Source organism: Taudactylus pleione, unplaced genomic scaffold (assembly GCF_031769625.1).
Source record: "Taudactylus pleione unplaced genomic scaffold, aTauple2 ptg001990l, whole genome shotgun sequence".
Classification (NCBI taxonomy): domain Eukaryota; kingdom Metazoa; phylum Chordata; class Amphibia; order Anura; family Myobatrachidae; genus Taudactylus; species Taudactylus pleione.
In genome coordinates, this window is record NW_028286386.1 from 2,210,639 (window position 1) to 2,223,834 (window position 13,196).

The 13,196-nt window shown below is 40.1% G+C and overlaps 1 protein-coding gene across 5 annotated transcripts in view; it reads right to left on the reverse strand.

Annotated features, from left to right (window-relative positions):
• Positions 1 to 522: 522 nt before the first annotated feature.
• Positions 523 to 13,196, reverse strand: part of FGFR4 (fibroblast growth factor receptor 4) — a 57,573-nt gene continuing 44,899 nt past the window's right edge. For 2 of the 5 annotated variants that reach the window (XM_088465516.1, XM_088465518.1), the window contains exons 3-18: positions 12,431 to 12,682; positions 10,692 to 10,784; positions 9,240 to 9,406; positions 8,959 to 9,082; positions 8,191 to 8,381; positions 7,756 to 7,894; positions 7,068 to 7,261; positions 6,000 to 6,145; positions 5,774 to 5,895; positions 5,186 to 5,296; positions 4,866 to 5,056; positions 4,431 to 4,553; positions 4,257 to 4,327; positions 3,218 to 3,355; positions 2,409 to 2,514; positions 523 to 1,433 (exon numbers count right to left, since the gene is read on the reverse strand). In XM_088465516.1, the coding sequence (XP_088321642.1) occupies positions 1,272 to 1,433; positions 2,409 to 2,514; positions 3,218 to 3,355; positions 4,257 to 4,327; positions 4,431 to 4,553; positions 4,866 to 5,056; positions 5,186 to 5,296; positions 5,774 to 5,895; positions 6,000 to 6,145; positions 7,068 to 7,261; positions 7,756 to 7,894; positions 8,191 to 8,381; positions 8,959 to 9,082; positions 9,240 to 9,406; positions 10,692 to 10,784; positions 12,431 to 12,682 (2,330 nt within the window). In that variant the 3' untranslated portion in view covers positions 523 to 1,271. Of the gene's footprint in view, positions 1,434 to 2,408; positions 2,515 to 3,217; positions 3,356 to 4,256; positions 4,328 to 4,430; positions 4,554 to 4,865; positions 5,057 to 5,185; positions 5,297 to 5,773; positions 5,896 to 5,999; positions 6,146 to 7,067; positions 7,262 to 7,755; positions 7,895 to 8,190; positions 8,382 to 8,958; positions 9,083 to 9,239; positions 9,407 to 10,691; positions 10,785 to 12,430; positions 12,686 to 13,196 lie in introns of all 5 variants that reach the window. The other 3 variants (XM_088465515.1, XM_088465517.1, XM_088465519.1) reach the window with 2 other exon arrangements.

Consider the following 13,196-nt stretch of genomic DNA (forward strand, 5'->3'; position numbering starts at 1 on the left):
AAGACTCCCCAGGCTACTAAGCTTGTCCTGGACAGAGAACAATATATATTCGATTAAAAACAGTTGCTTCACCCTCAGGACACTGGGTGCCTTGCCAGATATCCAGTAACTGTGCAACATGTTTCAGTGTTAGAATTGTAAATGGCCATACTGACCAAATAACTAAGCCCACCAACTCATGGCTGCATATAGATCAATCACTAGCCCCTTATTTTTTGCAAAAAGCTCTTCAGATTCCAGTAAATCATGTGCTTCCCTGTGGTGACCTGCAAGCAAAAGATCTGTGATCAATCAACCAATTTATTTTTCTAAGAAACATTACCCACTCCCGACTACAGTCCCATATACTAGAATTGATTTTGTAATATAGATTAAGTAGAGGGAAAGAAATAAAAAGGAAGCCATTGACCAAACAAAATGCTCACAAGAAATATAAAAGGTTGATATAATTTAGGTCTTTATATTAAAAGTTACTTTTTTCGCAATATATAAAATAAATCATGAGACTTTTGGTAACTTGCAAAAGAGCATATTCTGTTTTAAATAGATCTATAGTGTATAAAAAGCTTTTACGAAATGTTTGTAAGGGTTTTTTTTTTTTTTTTCATAGTCCAAAAGTACCTTAATATAAAACAAAAGAAAATAAACAACATATCCAGGATAAATTATATGGCTGATAAGAGAGAAACTGTAAAGAGCAAAAAATAATAAAAAAATAAAAATAATCATCAGCCTCTCACTTAAAAGAAATGTTAAAATGACCTTTCATATGCATCAAAACAAACTGGACATAAATAATTCTATTTGAAAATATTTACAGACTTCAGAACACAAAAATCCAGGCACTTTAGGGTCACTTGTAAGACCAGATTGCAGCTTGGCATTACAAATGCAGAGAATGTTAACGAGCAGGTAAGCAATGTTCCCAGCATCCCAGTGCCTCCCTGTAGGCGTTTTTGGAACAGACCCGCTAGCTGTAGTCCTTCACATCCACAACATGGGATTTTAGATCACGTCCCTGACATAGTCTGACCGAGCCAGTCAGGAGCTCACAGTGCTTTTTATCCTGTATACCTGTGGCTTGAGGCCAGCACCAATTTAGTTTATTGTCCCAAGCATAACAGAAAAGCAGCAGTGTTTCTTTCACCAGTGCCTAGAAGACTAGACACGGCTCATGTCTTGAATAAGTTAGGTTCCTGCTATAGAGGGTATACGCAGCACTTTACGATGTCCATATTCCCTCATTTCAAGCACCTATCCCATCTCTTTGCTCAGGTCCCCATGTGAGTATGAACATTGTGGTAGTTGAAGACACAGGATAGTGTTGGTACAGGATCGTTGGTAAACACAGAGTCATCAGAGGAGGAACATGTGCTAGCACTGTCTTCACAGGAGGGAGAATACTGCTCAAAAGGCATGGATAAGTCCAAGTACTGGAATGAAAAAGGATATTAAAAAGGAGTAAATGGGACATATTCTTGTTTGTTACCAGATAAAAAGCAACTTCACTAATAGCATATAGCCAACTTACAGTCACAACTGTCTAAAATCAGAATCGGTATATATGACCGCCAGACGTCAGGTTGGCGGTTGAAATCTGATGCCGGCAGCCCGATGGGTAAAGATCCTGACAGCGGAGGTAAGTAGGCTATCCCCACCCCTAACCCGCCCTTAGGGGTTCCTAACCCTAACCTCCCCCCTTAGTGCCTAACCCTAAACTCCCCCCACGGGTGCCTAAACCTAACCCCCCTCTCCTCAACCTAAACATAACCATCCCATAGAGAGGGGGGCTAACCCCAAGTCCCCCCGGGAGTCCCTAAACCCAACTCCCCCCCCCACCACAGCTAAGAGGTCCCGGCAACCGACTTACCTTCATTCGGTATGCCGGGCATCGGGATTTCGGCGGGGGGATAATGATAGGCCTATCATTAGTCCCGTGCCGGGATTTCACAGTCGGGAAACTGGCGGTCAGCATTTCGACCGCCGGCTTGCTGACTACATACCGTCTAAATCATGCCAACTACCCCTCCATATCACATTCATTTGATAACACAGATAAAATCCCCAAAGACATTCACATACCGAGCGTTAGGGCTCATAGAAAAATGAAGGGTACTCTAAAATCTGGAATAGGACGGGTGGTTTGGATCCACCAGATGACAAAATAAAGAGTGACCCCACAAAAGGTTTTCTACTTGATTTTTTGCCCTCTTGCAAAAACAAATTTCTCGTTTACTCTACAAATCTACCTATTCTTTCAATATTTATCCAAATATTCTTGCATTCTTAGGAGATATTAAACTTTAGCAGTGCTATAATGTTAACTATTGATAATACGGAATCTAATGTTTGTGCTTTGACTTACAACATGCCCTGGCACGTATATTATTTAAGAAAAACATTCTTACCTCCTCTGACACAGCAGTAAGAATTTTGTCCAGCTGTTCCACTAGTTGTTTAAAGGTGGGTCTCTGGGATGGCACTGCGTGCCAGCACTCTCTCATCAACATGTACCTACAAAGAGAAGACCCGTTCAGTGATGGCTCATCTGGGTTTCAGCAGAATATATTCCATATATAACAATCTTATGGAGAGATAAATATCAAAGCATCTTGTCCAGATAGGAGTGATGTCAAGAGGGGATGGGGCAAGTACAGATTACCCAGACCTGTCTGGGGATAGAATGGCTTTTGCAACAGTGCTCTATATGCCAAGCGGGGCCTGGCTATGCCTCCACCCTAGCACTGGTGCCCATCTGATGTTTCAGCAGCCCTGCACCCATGTGAGCTAAAAAGACTAATTTCAATAGCTGTCAGCGCCATTTTGCCTTGTATTTATGGTGTTTATATAAATAGGTCAATGCCAAAACATTGGAACACTGCAGAAGTGGAACCAGTGTTCAAAAAAATAAAAAAATTGCGTCATGGTAAAAGATTTGATTTGAAGGGATTCCCAAGGTTGCAATTCTTACATATGTTGCACTACAATAATGTGTTTAAACTAGCTAGCAAAGTTTTATGAAGGACTGTTCGTGCATGATATTTCAGAATATTGATTGTGCTATTGCTATTATGTATTAGGATTCTACGAAGACAAACAATCGTTCACATGTTGCACTACACTCCTAGCCTGTCATTAAATTTTTTGGTGCAAGTTTTCCTTAATGCCCTTTTGCACAATCCTGAATAGAAAATGTGGTAATCAATAAAACACTTACAGCTCATGAGTACAGTTTGATGGCTTGTCCATGCGATGACCTTCTCGTAACAATTTAAATAACTCTTCCACTGGAATTCCAGGATATGGAGACCCACCAAGAGTGAATATCTCCCAGGTCAAAATTCCAAATGACCAACTGTAGAAACAAGTTACAGTCACTACTAAAATGAGAACAGTACACAGAGATAGTTCTGTACCAACAAGCTAAGGAAATATTCAACCCACCAATCCTCTATAAACCAGTGACATCACCAAGGTATAAAGTGTGTAGGGGACTGGTTTGCTTTAAGGCAAAGCAATCAAATTACAGCGGAAGAAAGTCACACAGCTTATGTCAGACATGGAAGGGCACATACGTGGAACATGATTTACAATGAATTACAGCCCAAAATACATCTGTTTACAGCATACAAGGGAAGGTGCATTAAACTGAAGATATCAGTTTACTCAAAGAAGCATTCCAACAGCTTGTCAGTTCCCCAGCTCAGAATATTGCATATTAAGAGGTCCATGATGAACCAGTCTCATTGTCATAATCAAGGATCAACCTTTTACCCTTGTATTTGTATGAAGTTATTGAGATCTAAATCTAATGATGCCACTTGTTTACTAATACATTAGAATGTCATTAATTGCATCAAGGCTGGATACAAAGTCAGAATTTTCATGTTAATTTCCAGCAAATAAATAAATATATATATCTCTATCTATCTATATCTGGCACTCCAATAACCGCAATATACAGCAGCCGCGGTGCTCCATTCGGTAAAAGATGTGTAGCAGCACAATAAGAGACACTCAGACGGACTTGCAAAAATAAACAAAGCACAGTTATCCTAGTCAACGGTTCGGATTTTACGAGAGAGAGGGATATATATATATATATATATATATATATATATATATATATATATATATATATATATTTATTTATTTAATTTTTTTTTTTTTTCATGGGTTACATTGGTGGAACTACGCTAGAGATAGGCAGTGATACCATCTTGCAGGAGGAACAGGAGCATTAAAGTGAAACTTACATGTCACTTTGGTGTGTATATACCCTGTCGAACAAAGCTTCTGGTGCCATCCACTTTACTGGCAGACGACCCTGTTTGGATAGAGTTTGAGTTAGTCTAAAAAACGAAAGATAAAACCCAATAATCTTCCTATAAGCAAGAGTTCTTCACATGCATAAAATCCAAACAACTCACATTGCTAGTTTTTTTGTAGTAATCAATGTCATGCACCCCACGAGCCAGGCCAAAATCTGCGATTTTCATGACATTATCTTCAGCGACTAGAACATTCCTGGCAGCCAGGTCCCGATGTATGCACTGCAGAACAATGACAGTTAAAGCAACGGGCAAAAGTTGTCATAGTATAGAATATATTAAATTTCCTTTACTTGTGTAACCACAAAGTGTAGATCTATTTCAATTACACTTCTCAAAAATATAGTGCCTTAAAAATATACCAAGATGTGACAAACAGTGATGAAAATAAAGCATTACTTCATATCAACTTGTCAGAACCCAAAGAAATACATCTAGTTTTGAAATTTTTATTTCTAAGTAAACAATTGCATAGTTCACACACAAACACACACACACACACACAATAAGAAAACCATTAAAACCTTTACTTACCCTTTTGGATTCTAGATATTCCATGCCACGGGCAACCTGATAAGCACAGGACACCAGATCCTTAAATGACAGCATCTCTGCAGGCACCTTGGAAACATCAAAATCATCTTCTGGTGTAGGAGGACGCCGGGCACGCAGGAACTCGCGCAGGTTTCCCTTTGAGGCATATTCCACAATAACAAAAAGCGGACCTAAATGGGGACACAAATAGGTCTTACATTTCCACCACTGGTTCAGGATCAGAAGCTTTCACGTAGGTCCAGACACTCTGCCAACATGCCATTTCCACACATTTTACTTGCCAATGATTCACCACTTACCTTCCTGTGTGCAGACACCAAGCAGATTTATTATGTTCTTGTGTTTGCCGATCACTTTCATCAACTCCATTTCAGAGATAAGATCAGACAGGTCTTTGTCATTCCCATTATCTAAAAAGGTAGAATAGAAGCATTTTAGAACTTGATATATAATATTTCTACAAACTATAATGAATGTTCCAAATATACATTTTAAGTGGAAACTAATAAGTGTGTTAGATTATATATACACTCGCTCTCCATGTAGATAACACATTTTCTTCTTTATGTAAATTGTTCTAGAGAACTATCTGAAACAATTGTTCTTTGTAGTCTAGATTTTCTAGACCATTATTTGTGCTGCTCAGGTGCCTTCTGGATAGTACCACTACAATTACCAATCTCTCTATCATTCTACTCATTCAGGAAGGGTTCACAGCACTCTGAACAACCAGCTTAGAAAGGGGATGGACAAGGCGATTCACATAACTTATCTAACTGGCTTGCCCAATATCAGTGTACAAGGCACCATTGTAAATTATGAGTAATTCATGTATAGGACTTAATCAAATAATTCCATAGAGAATGTAGTAACAGTGATGTACTCACCTTTAAGCATCTTCACTGCCACAGTCACAGGTTTTTCAGGCCGATCTTTGTCAATCCCGTAAGCATCAGCTCTCACTACTTGTCCAAAGCATCCTTCTCCCAGAGGTTTCCCCAGAACAAGTCTGATGGGGGCAAGAAAGTGTAGAAAACGTTGCATGGTTAACAAAAAATAAAAACCTACCACACCAGTGCCTCAAGCAGCCAAATCACTTATAAAGACACTCACCTGTCTCTGGGGAACTCCCATTTGGCGTCCAAGGGCAACTCCACCTCCATGACACCAGGAAGCATGGGTGCACAACTGGAAGACAGGCGAGTGATGCGGATCAAAGGCGCACTGGACTTTCCAGAGGAGCTAGACTCCAGCGAGAACTATAGAAAAAAAAAAAAAAGGTTTATAGATATATGTTGAACTTGCACCAAACTGGTGAATCACAAGTGTCTATTCATTAATGCTTTTAATTACTCTAAAGGTGGCTCTAATACTGTGAAGCAGGACTTCATTTTAGGGCAGGCTCACTTGTTATAATTAGATAAACTGACAGAGGCTAAAAGTATAAAACAAAAATGTATGTTGCTATGCATAAAAACAAAAATGCATAATAAAGATAAAAGTGAAAGGATATATGCATGGGACTTTATATTCTCTCTTTATGATCGTGCTGTCTAAATAAAAAGTTTAGGAGGTCGGACAGGGAATAACAATTCTTATTTTTAATTTTAGACGGAAATATTATCTAATTCAGCACATGAAATTAATTTCTTTATGCTAATTACCCTAAAGAAAGTATATGGAAATTACCATTAATCCAGGCAACTGTGTATCAGGCAAATACATATGCAACAACAAAATAATGAATGAGTTTTGTTTCTTTTTTGAGAAATTGGGGGGAGGGGGGGGGTTATGTACAAAATAGATTGTAAGAGGGCAAGTAATAATGCATTTAATTCCCAAGTGGCCCCTCTCCTGCATCACAAAACTTATTTCATCATATTTGACTTGCACGGTATCAAAAAGCTTTTTATGCTACTGAAATTAGATGATGACATTGGCAAGATAATGGGGCGACCCCATCCAATTAGTTTGGGGATCTAGGCTCTGTGTGTATTTTACTGAAATTAACTATTTCAGGTAACTGCAAGCTGTTTGGTTGGATAATAAATGCAATTCAATTAGAGCAATAACATGAAACATTAAACCATCTTCTCTTTTCGGCAATTCAAAATATATCTAAAACGAATCAAGATCAACAAACACTAGCAAAAGAAAAAGGAAACCGCAGCGGCCACTTACCTGCCGTATAAGTGGGAACTTTGCAAGTTTATGCACAGATGCTGGCTGCAGTGTCTGTTTGCTGTGTGGTGTTTGCATACAGCACAGTATTACAATAACGATTGCCATAGCCACAGCCAGAAAACCGGAAGTATATATAATTATATCCATATATCTGGACTCTGCTGGATCAGCCTCCTCTAGGAAATCTTCATCTGTGGGGGAAGAAAACAGTCAGGGGGTCAGTACTACATCTGTGACCTTCACCTTCTTTATGAACTCTGCCTCCCTTCACAGCTATTCCCATATGTAATCCTTCACCCACTCATATTTTCATATACCAGGCAGTTTTAAAATGTGACATGACAGATCAAGACTTCCTTTACAGATGTACATGGCTAGTAGCAATATGGTTATTTGTAAAAGTTCTAACAACTGCAGGTAATAAGGACAAGCCATGCAGACGTAATCTGCGTGCTAAAAGCCATTCCAACTACGTACATATTAAAGATTATAAAAAAGAAATGAATAAAAAAAAAAAAAAAAAAAGTATATAATATATACATATATAAATTTTATTGAATTTATTTTTCCCCTACTCCCAAAATGTAGGTTTGTTGCTGCGCTTCTATTTGATTTGTTTTAGGACTGCCATTCATGCTAAAAGTAGCCTTGAGTACAGTACAAGTTGGCAGCATTCTACACTTACTAGGTAGCACAGTGAGCCAAGCAGACTGATGAGAGAGACCGATGGAATTGCCCGCTAGACAAGTGTATTCTCCGGCATCCTCCATGGAGATGTTTCGCAGATGCAGTACTTCCACTTCTGAAGTGTTAATATCTGCAGTCTACAAAAAGAAGGTGAAGAAAATATACATAAACAATAATACAGGATCACACGAAAGAACATGAAAATTAAACAACATTGGGGCACTTAAGCTATTTCACATAGCATTTCTATTTGTGTCATTAGCAACTCCTATAAACTTGTTTTTTTAGTCTTTGTGGTGCTTCGCAGACTCCAACTTTTGTCTACACGAGTCCAAAAGTAGCCAATACTGATGAGAGACTGGACAGAAGCTTCTATAAGTCAGCGGGAAGTCAAGCAAGCAAAACAGATTGATAGCAAAAGAAAGCAACTCACCTTTAGCACTTGTACATATGGTGCATCATCAGGGCCAAAGCGGCTCCCATTCAGTTCTATGTGTTTGAGCCACTGGATGTGTGGTTGGGCATCACTGTATACTTTGCAGAGGAACTCAACGTCGCTGCCCACACGAGCTGTGGTGTTAGCTGGGAGACCAGCTTGGAGGATTGGTCGATGAGAGGATCTCTCTTTAAAAGAAAAACAATATATAGATAGATTACGTATGATCTCCCATATTTTCTAAATGTTTGAGATGAAGAACATTTTAAAATTACAGATGTCATAAAATGCTGAAGATAAATTTACACTTATAAAAAGGAGTTGGTAACTTGATTCTTGCAGTGAAACCACATACAAATTCTAATATTAGCATTAAGAGCCACAAACTGCAGGGGGACAGTGACATACAGCCATAAAAGATGTACCAGTGCAGACAACAACATCTCCATAACCCCAGGAAACAGCAGACAGTTGTGGTAGCTAATCAGAGACAGTCTTGCTGCAGATAATGACTCATTAGATTTACGACACAAACAGTATCTTATTGACTTTGAAGTTTTAGAAGGTTCTACAAGGACCAGTGTTCTCAAATGACCGTCTAGTATGGTAACTCTACGCATCATACACCTCCTGGGCACTATTATTATTATCCTTTATATGGCGCCACAAAGGTTCCGCAGCACCTTACACAGTACATATATGAGCACACTTATTATAAAACTTGTATTTTAGACTGCTGCTAAACAGCAAAATAGGTCTACTCACCAAGAACATCTAATATGTATGTATAGCTGATGCTGTCCAACTTATTTTCCACCATACAGGTATAATTGCCACGGTCAGAAGGAACCACACTCTCCATGACCAGACTCCAGTGTTGGTGCCTTAGCTGGATAGAAGTAAAGGGAGTGGTTTATATATTTTACATCCTGAAACATTCTGGCACATCAGTAACTTATTTTGAGAATACAGGGTCACTTTTTTTTTTATTATTCTGAATGCTCAAAACTCCAGGCGACACGTAACAGGATGTTGCAAATGCTCACCTGGATACCTCCTATTCGGTGTTCCCCTCTAAATTCTCTTCCATTTTTTAGCCAACGGATGGTTGGAACAGGGCTGCCACCTGCTGCACAGCGAAACTTCACAGTATTTCCAGCAGGGAGAGCGTATAACTTCTTCTCCATGCGACGTGGATGGGTCCAGTATGGAGCTGAAAGACAAAACATAGTTGCCATGGCTATAGTAAGGTAAACAATATTAGGCAACACAGAGGGAGACACATGCTTTAAGGACTGTTGGATTTCAGCAGTGTTTCAAAACTCCAGCCGTCAAGGATACCCAGCAGCTCAGGTTTTCAAGAGGTCTTTAGCACAGACGGTGTAATGGTAGCATTACTGCCTCACAGCACTGAGATCGTGGGTTCAATTCCCACCACGGCCCTAACTGTGTGGAGTTTGTATATTCTCCCTGTGCTTGCGTGGGTTTCCTCCGGGTGCTCCGGTTTCCTCCCACACTCCAAAAATATACTGGTAGGTTAATTGGCTCCCAACAAAAATTAACCCTAGTGTGTATGTGTGTGAGCATGTGGTAGGGAACATAGATTGTAAGCTCCACTGGGGCAGGGACTGATGTGAATGGCCAACTATTCTCTGTAAAGCGCTGCGGAATATGTGTGCGCTATATAAATAACTGGTAATAATAAATAATAAATTATGTACAGGTGATTAGCGGCCTGATTTAGAGATGTAAGCTAATGCAATCGCAGCTGCGATTCCGCACAGACAGCAGCTGCGAAAATATGCCAATGACTCACTCGCCATCCAGTGCTTAGACGCCCAATAAAATCATCTCACATCTGCCGCTCACGCATAAAACCGAAAGCATTGAAAGCAGATCAAGCGGCCATCAGCCTTCTGCGTAAATATAAACTGCCACAGACACAGCAGGTCTCCAGATATGCAGAGGGCTCTCCTGCTGCATGCATGAACGCAGCGGCTAATTCATGCACACCCAGAAAACAGTTTAAATATTCCGACAGAACTGTGTTTTTCTAGCCACCCTGTTACCTCCCAGACAGACATATCATATGCACGTAAAATACATGTAAATATAAAACATTAAATATAAAAGTGGGAGTGAAGCCTTGAGTAACTGGTTTTTGTTTTTTTTATCTAAACATCTTACGGTTAGAAATGAAGGACAGTAATAAATTTCCTTCTGAATACCTTTAAAAGTATACCAAAAGTCCCCTTTGTCTGTGTTTCTGTAACATCACTGGAAAGTCAGATTCTATTTTACTTATCTATTATCCCCAGGGCATAGGTCAGAGGCATTTGCTCATCTCTGCGGCCATAAGTCAGTCTGGTTTTTGGTATGTGGAGGCCATCAGCAAGACCAGATTGCTGTACACTGGGATTATAGTTTATAGCCTTGATGGGTGGGGAAAATGGGTTACGATAACCTTTAATTAGTAACATAAACAGAAGAGCACTCACCTTGGTATATATAACCTGGTTCCTCATTTAGATCACCCTGGAAGTCTTCCCCACGGCCATCCTCATCATCTTCATCTCCAGATGCCACTTGATCTGCAGAACACAGTCAGGTTTTAGAAGAGCAGGGAGCCTCAAAGGCATTGTTCTTTTGATCCTAATATTAGCACTAACAATGCACAATTACACATGACATTACAGGTCATGAACATCTTGCTAGGACAAATTATGGTTGACTAGAGGCAGAATGTATTAAGTCTGGTCTGTGTGCAATCTATCACATAAGAATGCAAGTTAGCTTATTACCATCTATTACAACATACAATCTATATCCTTTGTATAACAGATATCATATTACAACCTGTATTCTAGATCATGTACAACAGATATTTGACAAATCTGTGAACAAGGGGTTGGGATGTATTTTCTTTATACATGTCAGACTTCCCGTCTATAAGCTCACAAAAGGACACAGCAGACAACGTGTCAGAGATTTAAATAGGCATAATATAGACCAACTCAGATGTGTTCTCATACAGCTAGACTTAATACTAATAATGCGGCGCAAGATGCCGGTCACGACTAAGCTGCGCCAAGTGGTCTAGCGTCTTTTCCGCATGAATGTGTATCTTAGTTGCCACACGATGTGACAAAACCGTGGGACAGTCATGGGACTGTATTGAATAATTTGGTATGCATCACTATTATATCTGTGTGACTGAGCTTGAATCTGTGCTGCAGAACATGATATGAAAAAAAAAAAATCAGCGGCCACTACATCATAGTACTTCGTATACAGAGTCAGACTTAGACCAGGAGTGAGCAATAAGCGGCCCTCCACCTGTTGTTGAACTACAAATTCCATCATGCATTGCAACATTTTTAGCATGGCCAAATAGCAAAACTGTGGCAGGGCATGCTGGGATGTATAGTTTTACAACATCTGGGGGAGCCGCTTATTGCCCACCCCTACATTAGACAATGTCTAGTGTGTATGACCTTGTTAGTGTCAGGAGCCGGCAGGGGTGCCGGCATCGGCAAGTGCATACGCGCTTGCCGATGCTGGCAGTGATGGAGCGACGGTGGGGGCCATGCTGCATTCGGCAACATGGCCCCCCAATAACGATATCGGATGCAGCTGACTATGCGCGGGAGTGTGCATCGTCAGTGACAAAGCGGGTACACAGTAGACGATGTGCCAGATATGTCGTTCCGATCCGCCGGATCAGACAACATATCGTCTAGTGCAGTGGTTCTCAAACTCGGTCCTCAGGACCCCATAGTTCACATTTTACAGATCACCCAGCAGGAGCACAGGTGTACTCATTACTCACTGACATTTTAAAAGACCCACAGCTGGAGCTAATTATTTCACTAGTGATTCTGTGAGGTTACTTGCAAAATATGCACTGTTTGGGGTCCAGATGACAGAGTTTGAGAACCTGTGGTCTAGTGTGTACCCAACTTTAGTCACACACAAATATACAATTGTTGCATAATAAATTAATCAGAGCAGTCTTGTGAAGTGGTTTGTCACATCGTGTAGCGACTAAGACATACATTCAAGCGGGAAAAAAAAAATGGCAACAGCAGAGTCAGACAAGACCTGGCATGAAAAGAAGAGCTGTATGGCGCGACTGCACCAATAGTGTATGAGGACACATCTGTAGCTTGCACTAGTCCACATGACACAGATACCATTATAACGTTTAACCATGCTGCAACATGCCGATAGCACTCACCAACTACAGATATCGAGAACCTTTGTAGGATTTGACCAGTACCACGGACCACACACAGATAGAGTCCCGAGTCTTCAAAGGTTACATCCGACAGCTCCAAAACATAACCCTTCAGTCGAATCTTCCCTCCCGATAGTAACCTTTCCTGCTCTTTGTACCAGTTAATGTTGCTGCTATAGTTGGTGTCACAGGAAAGGCGCAGAGAGTTTCCAGGGTCAAGCCTAAGATGTTCTTCAAGCTCAGGATGAGTCTCTGCTGAATGAAGAAGAGTACACAGAGGTCAACATTTTTATTTAACTCCTAGCAATATACTGTCCTCATCAGCAAGTGAGAAAAGGCACACATTACACTGCAGGATCATTTACTGTAGTGCCCATTTCTAGTACATCCATTTAAACTATCTGCCAAATGATTCCAAAGCCTGTAATTACCTGCCTATCTGAGATACATTGACCTGTGCTAAAAGTGTCCAAATAGTATAAATAAATAAAACAATTAAAATCTGCTGTACGTAAAAATGTTATCACATCTCAATCATGCCAAATAGCCCACTTAGTGTGACTCGTGCCAGGTATCTCGCACACAAAAAGAACAGTTGTATGAGCACACATCTATACTAGCTGCAATGAAGCAAAAACCTCGGGCAACTATTAACAGCAGAGAAAGAAATGTTGCCATCTAGTGCTGGTAAAATAAATAAATAAAATAAATAAAGACCTGTAACACTATAACATTTTAAAATATATATATATATATATATATATAT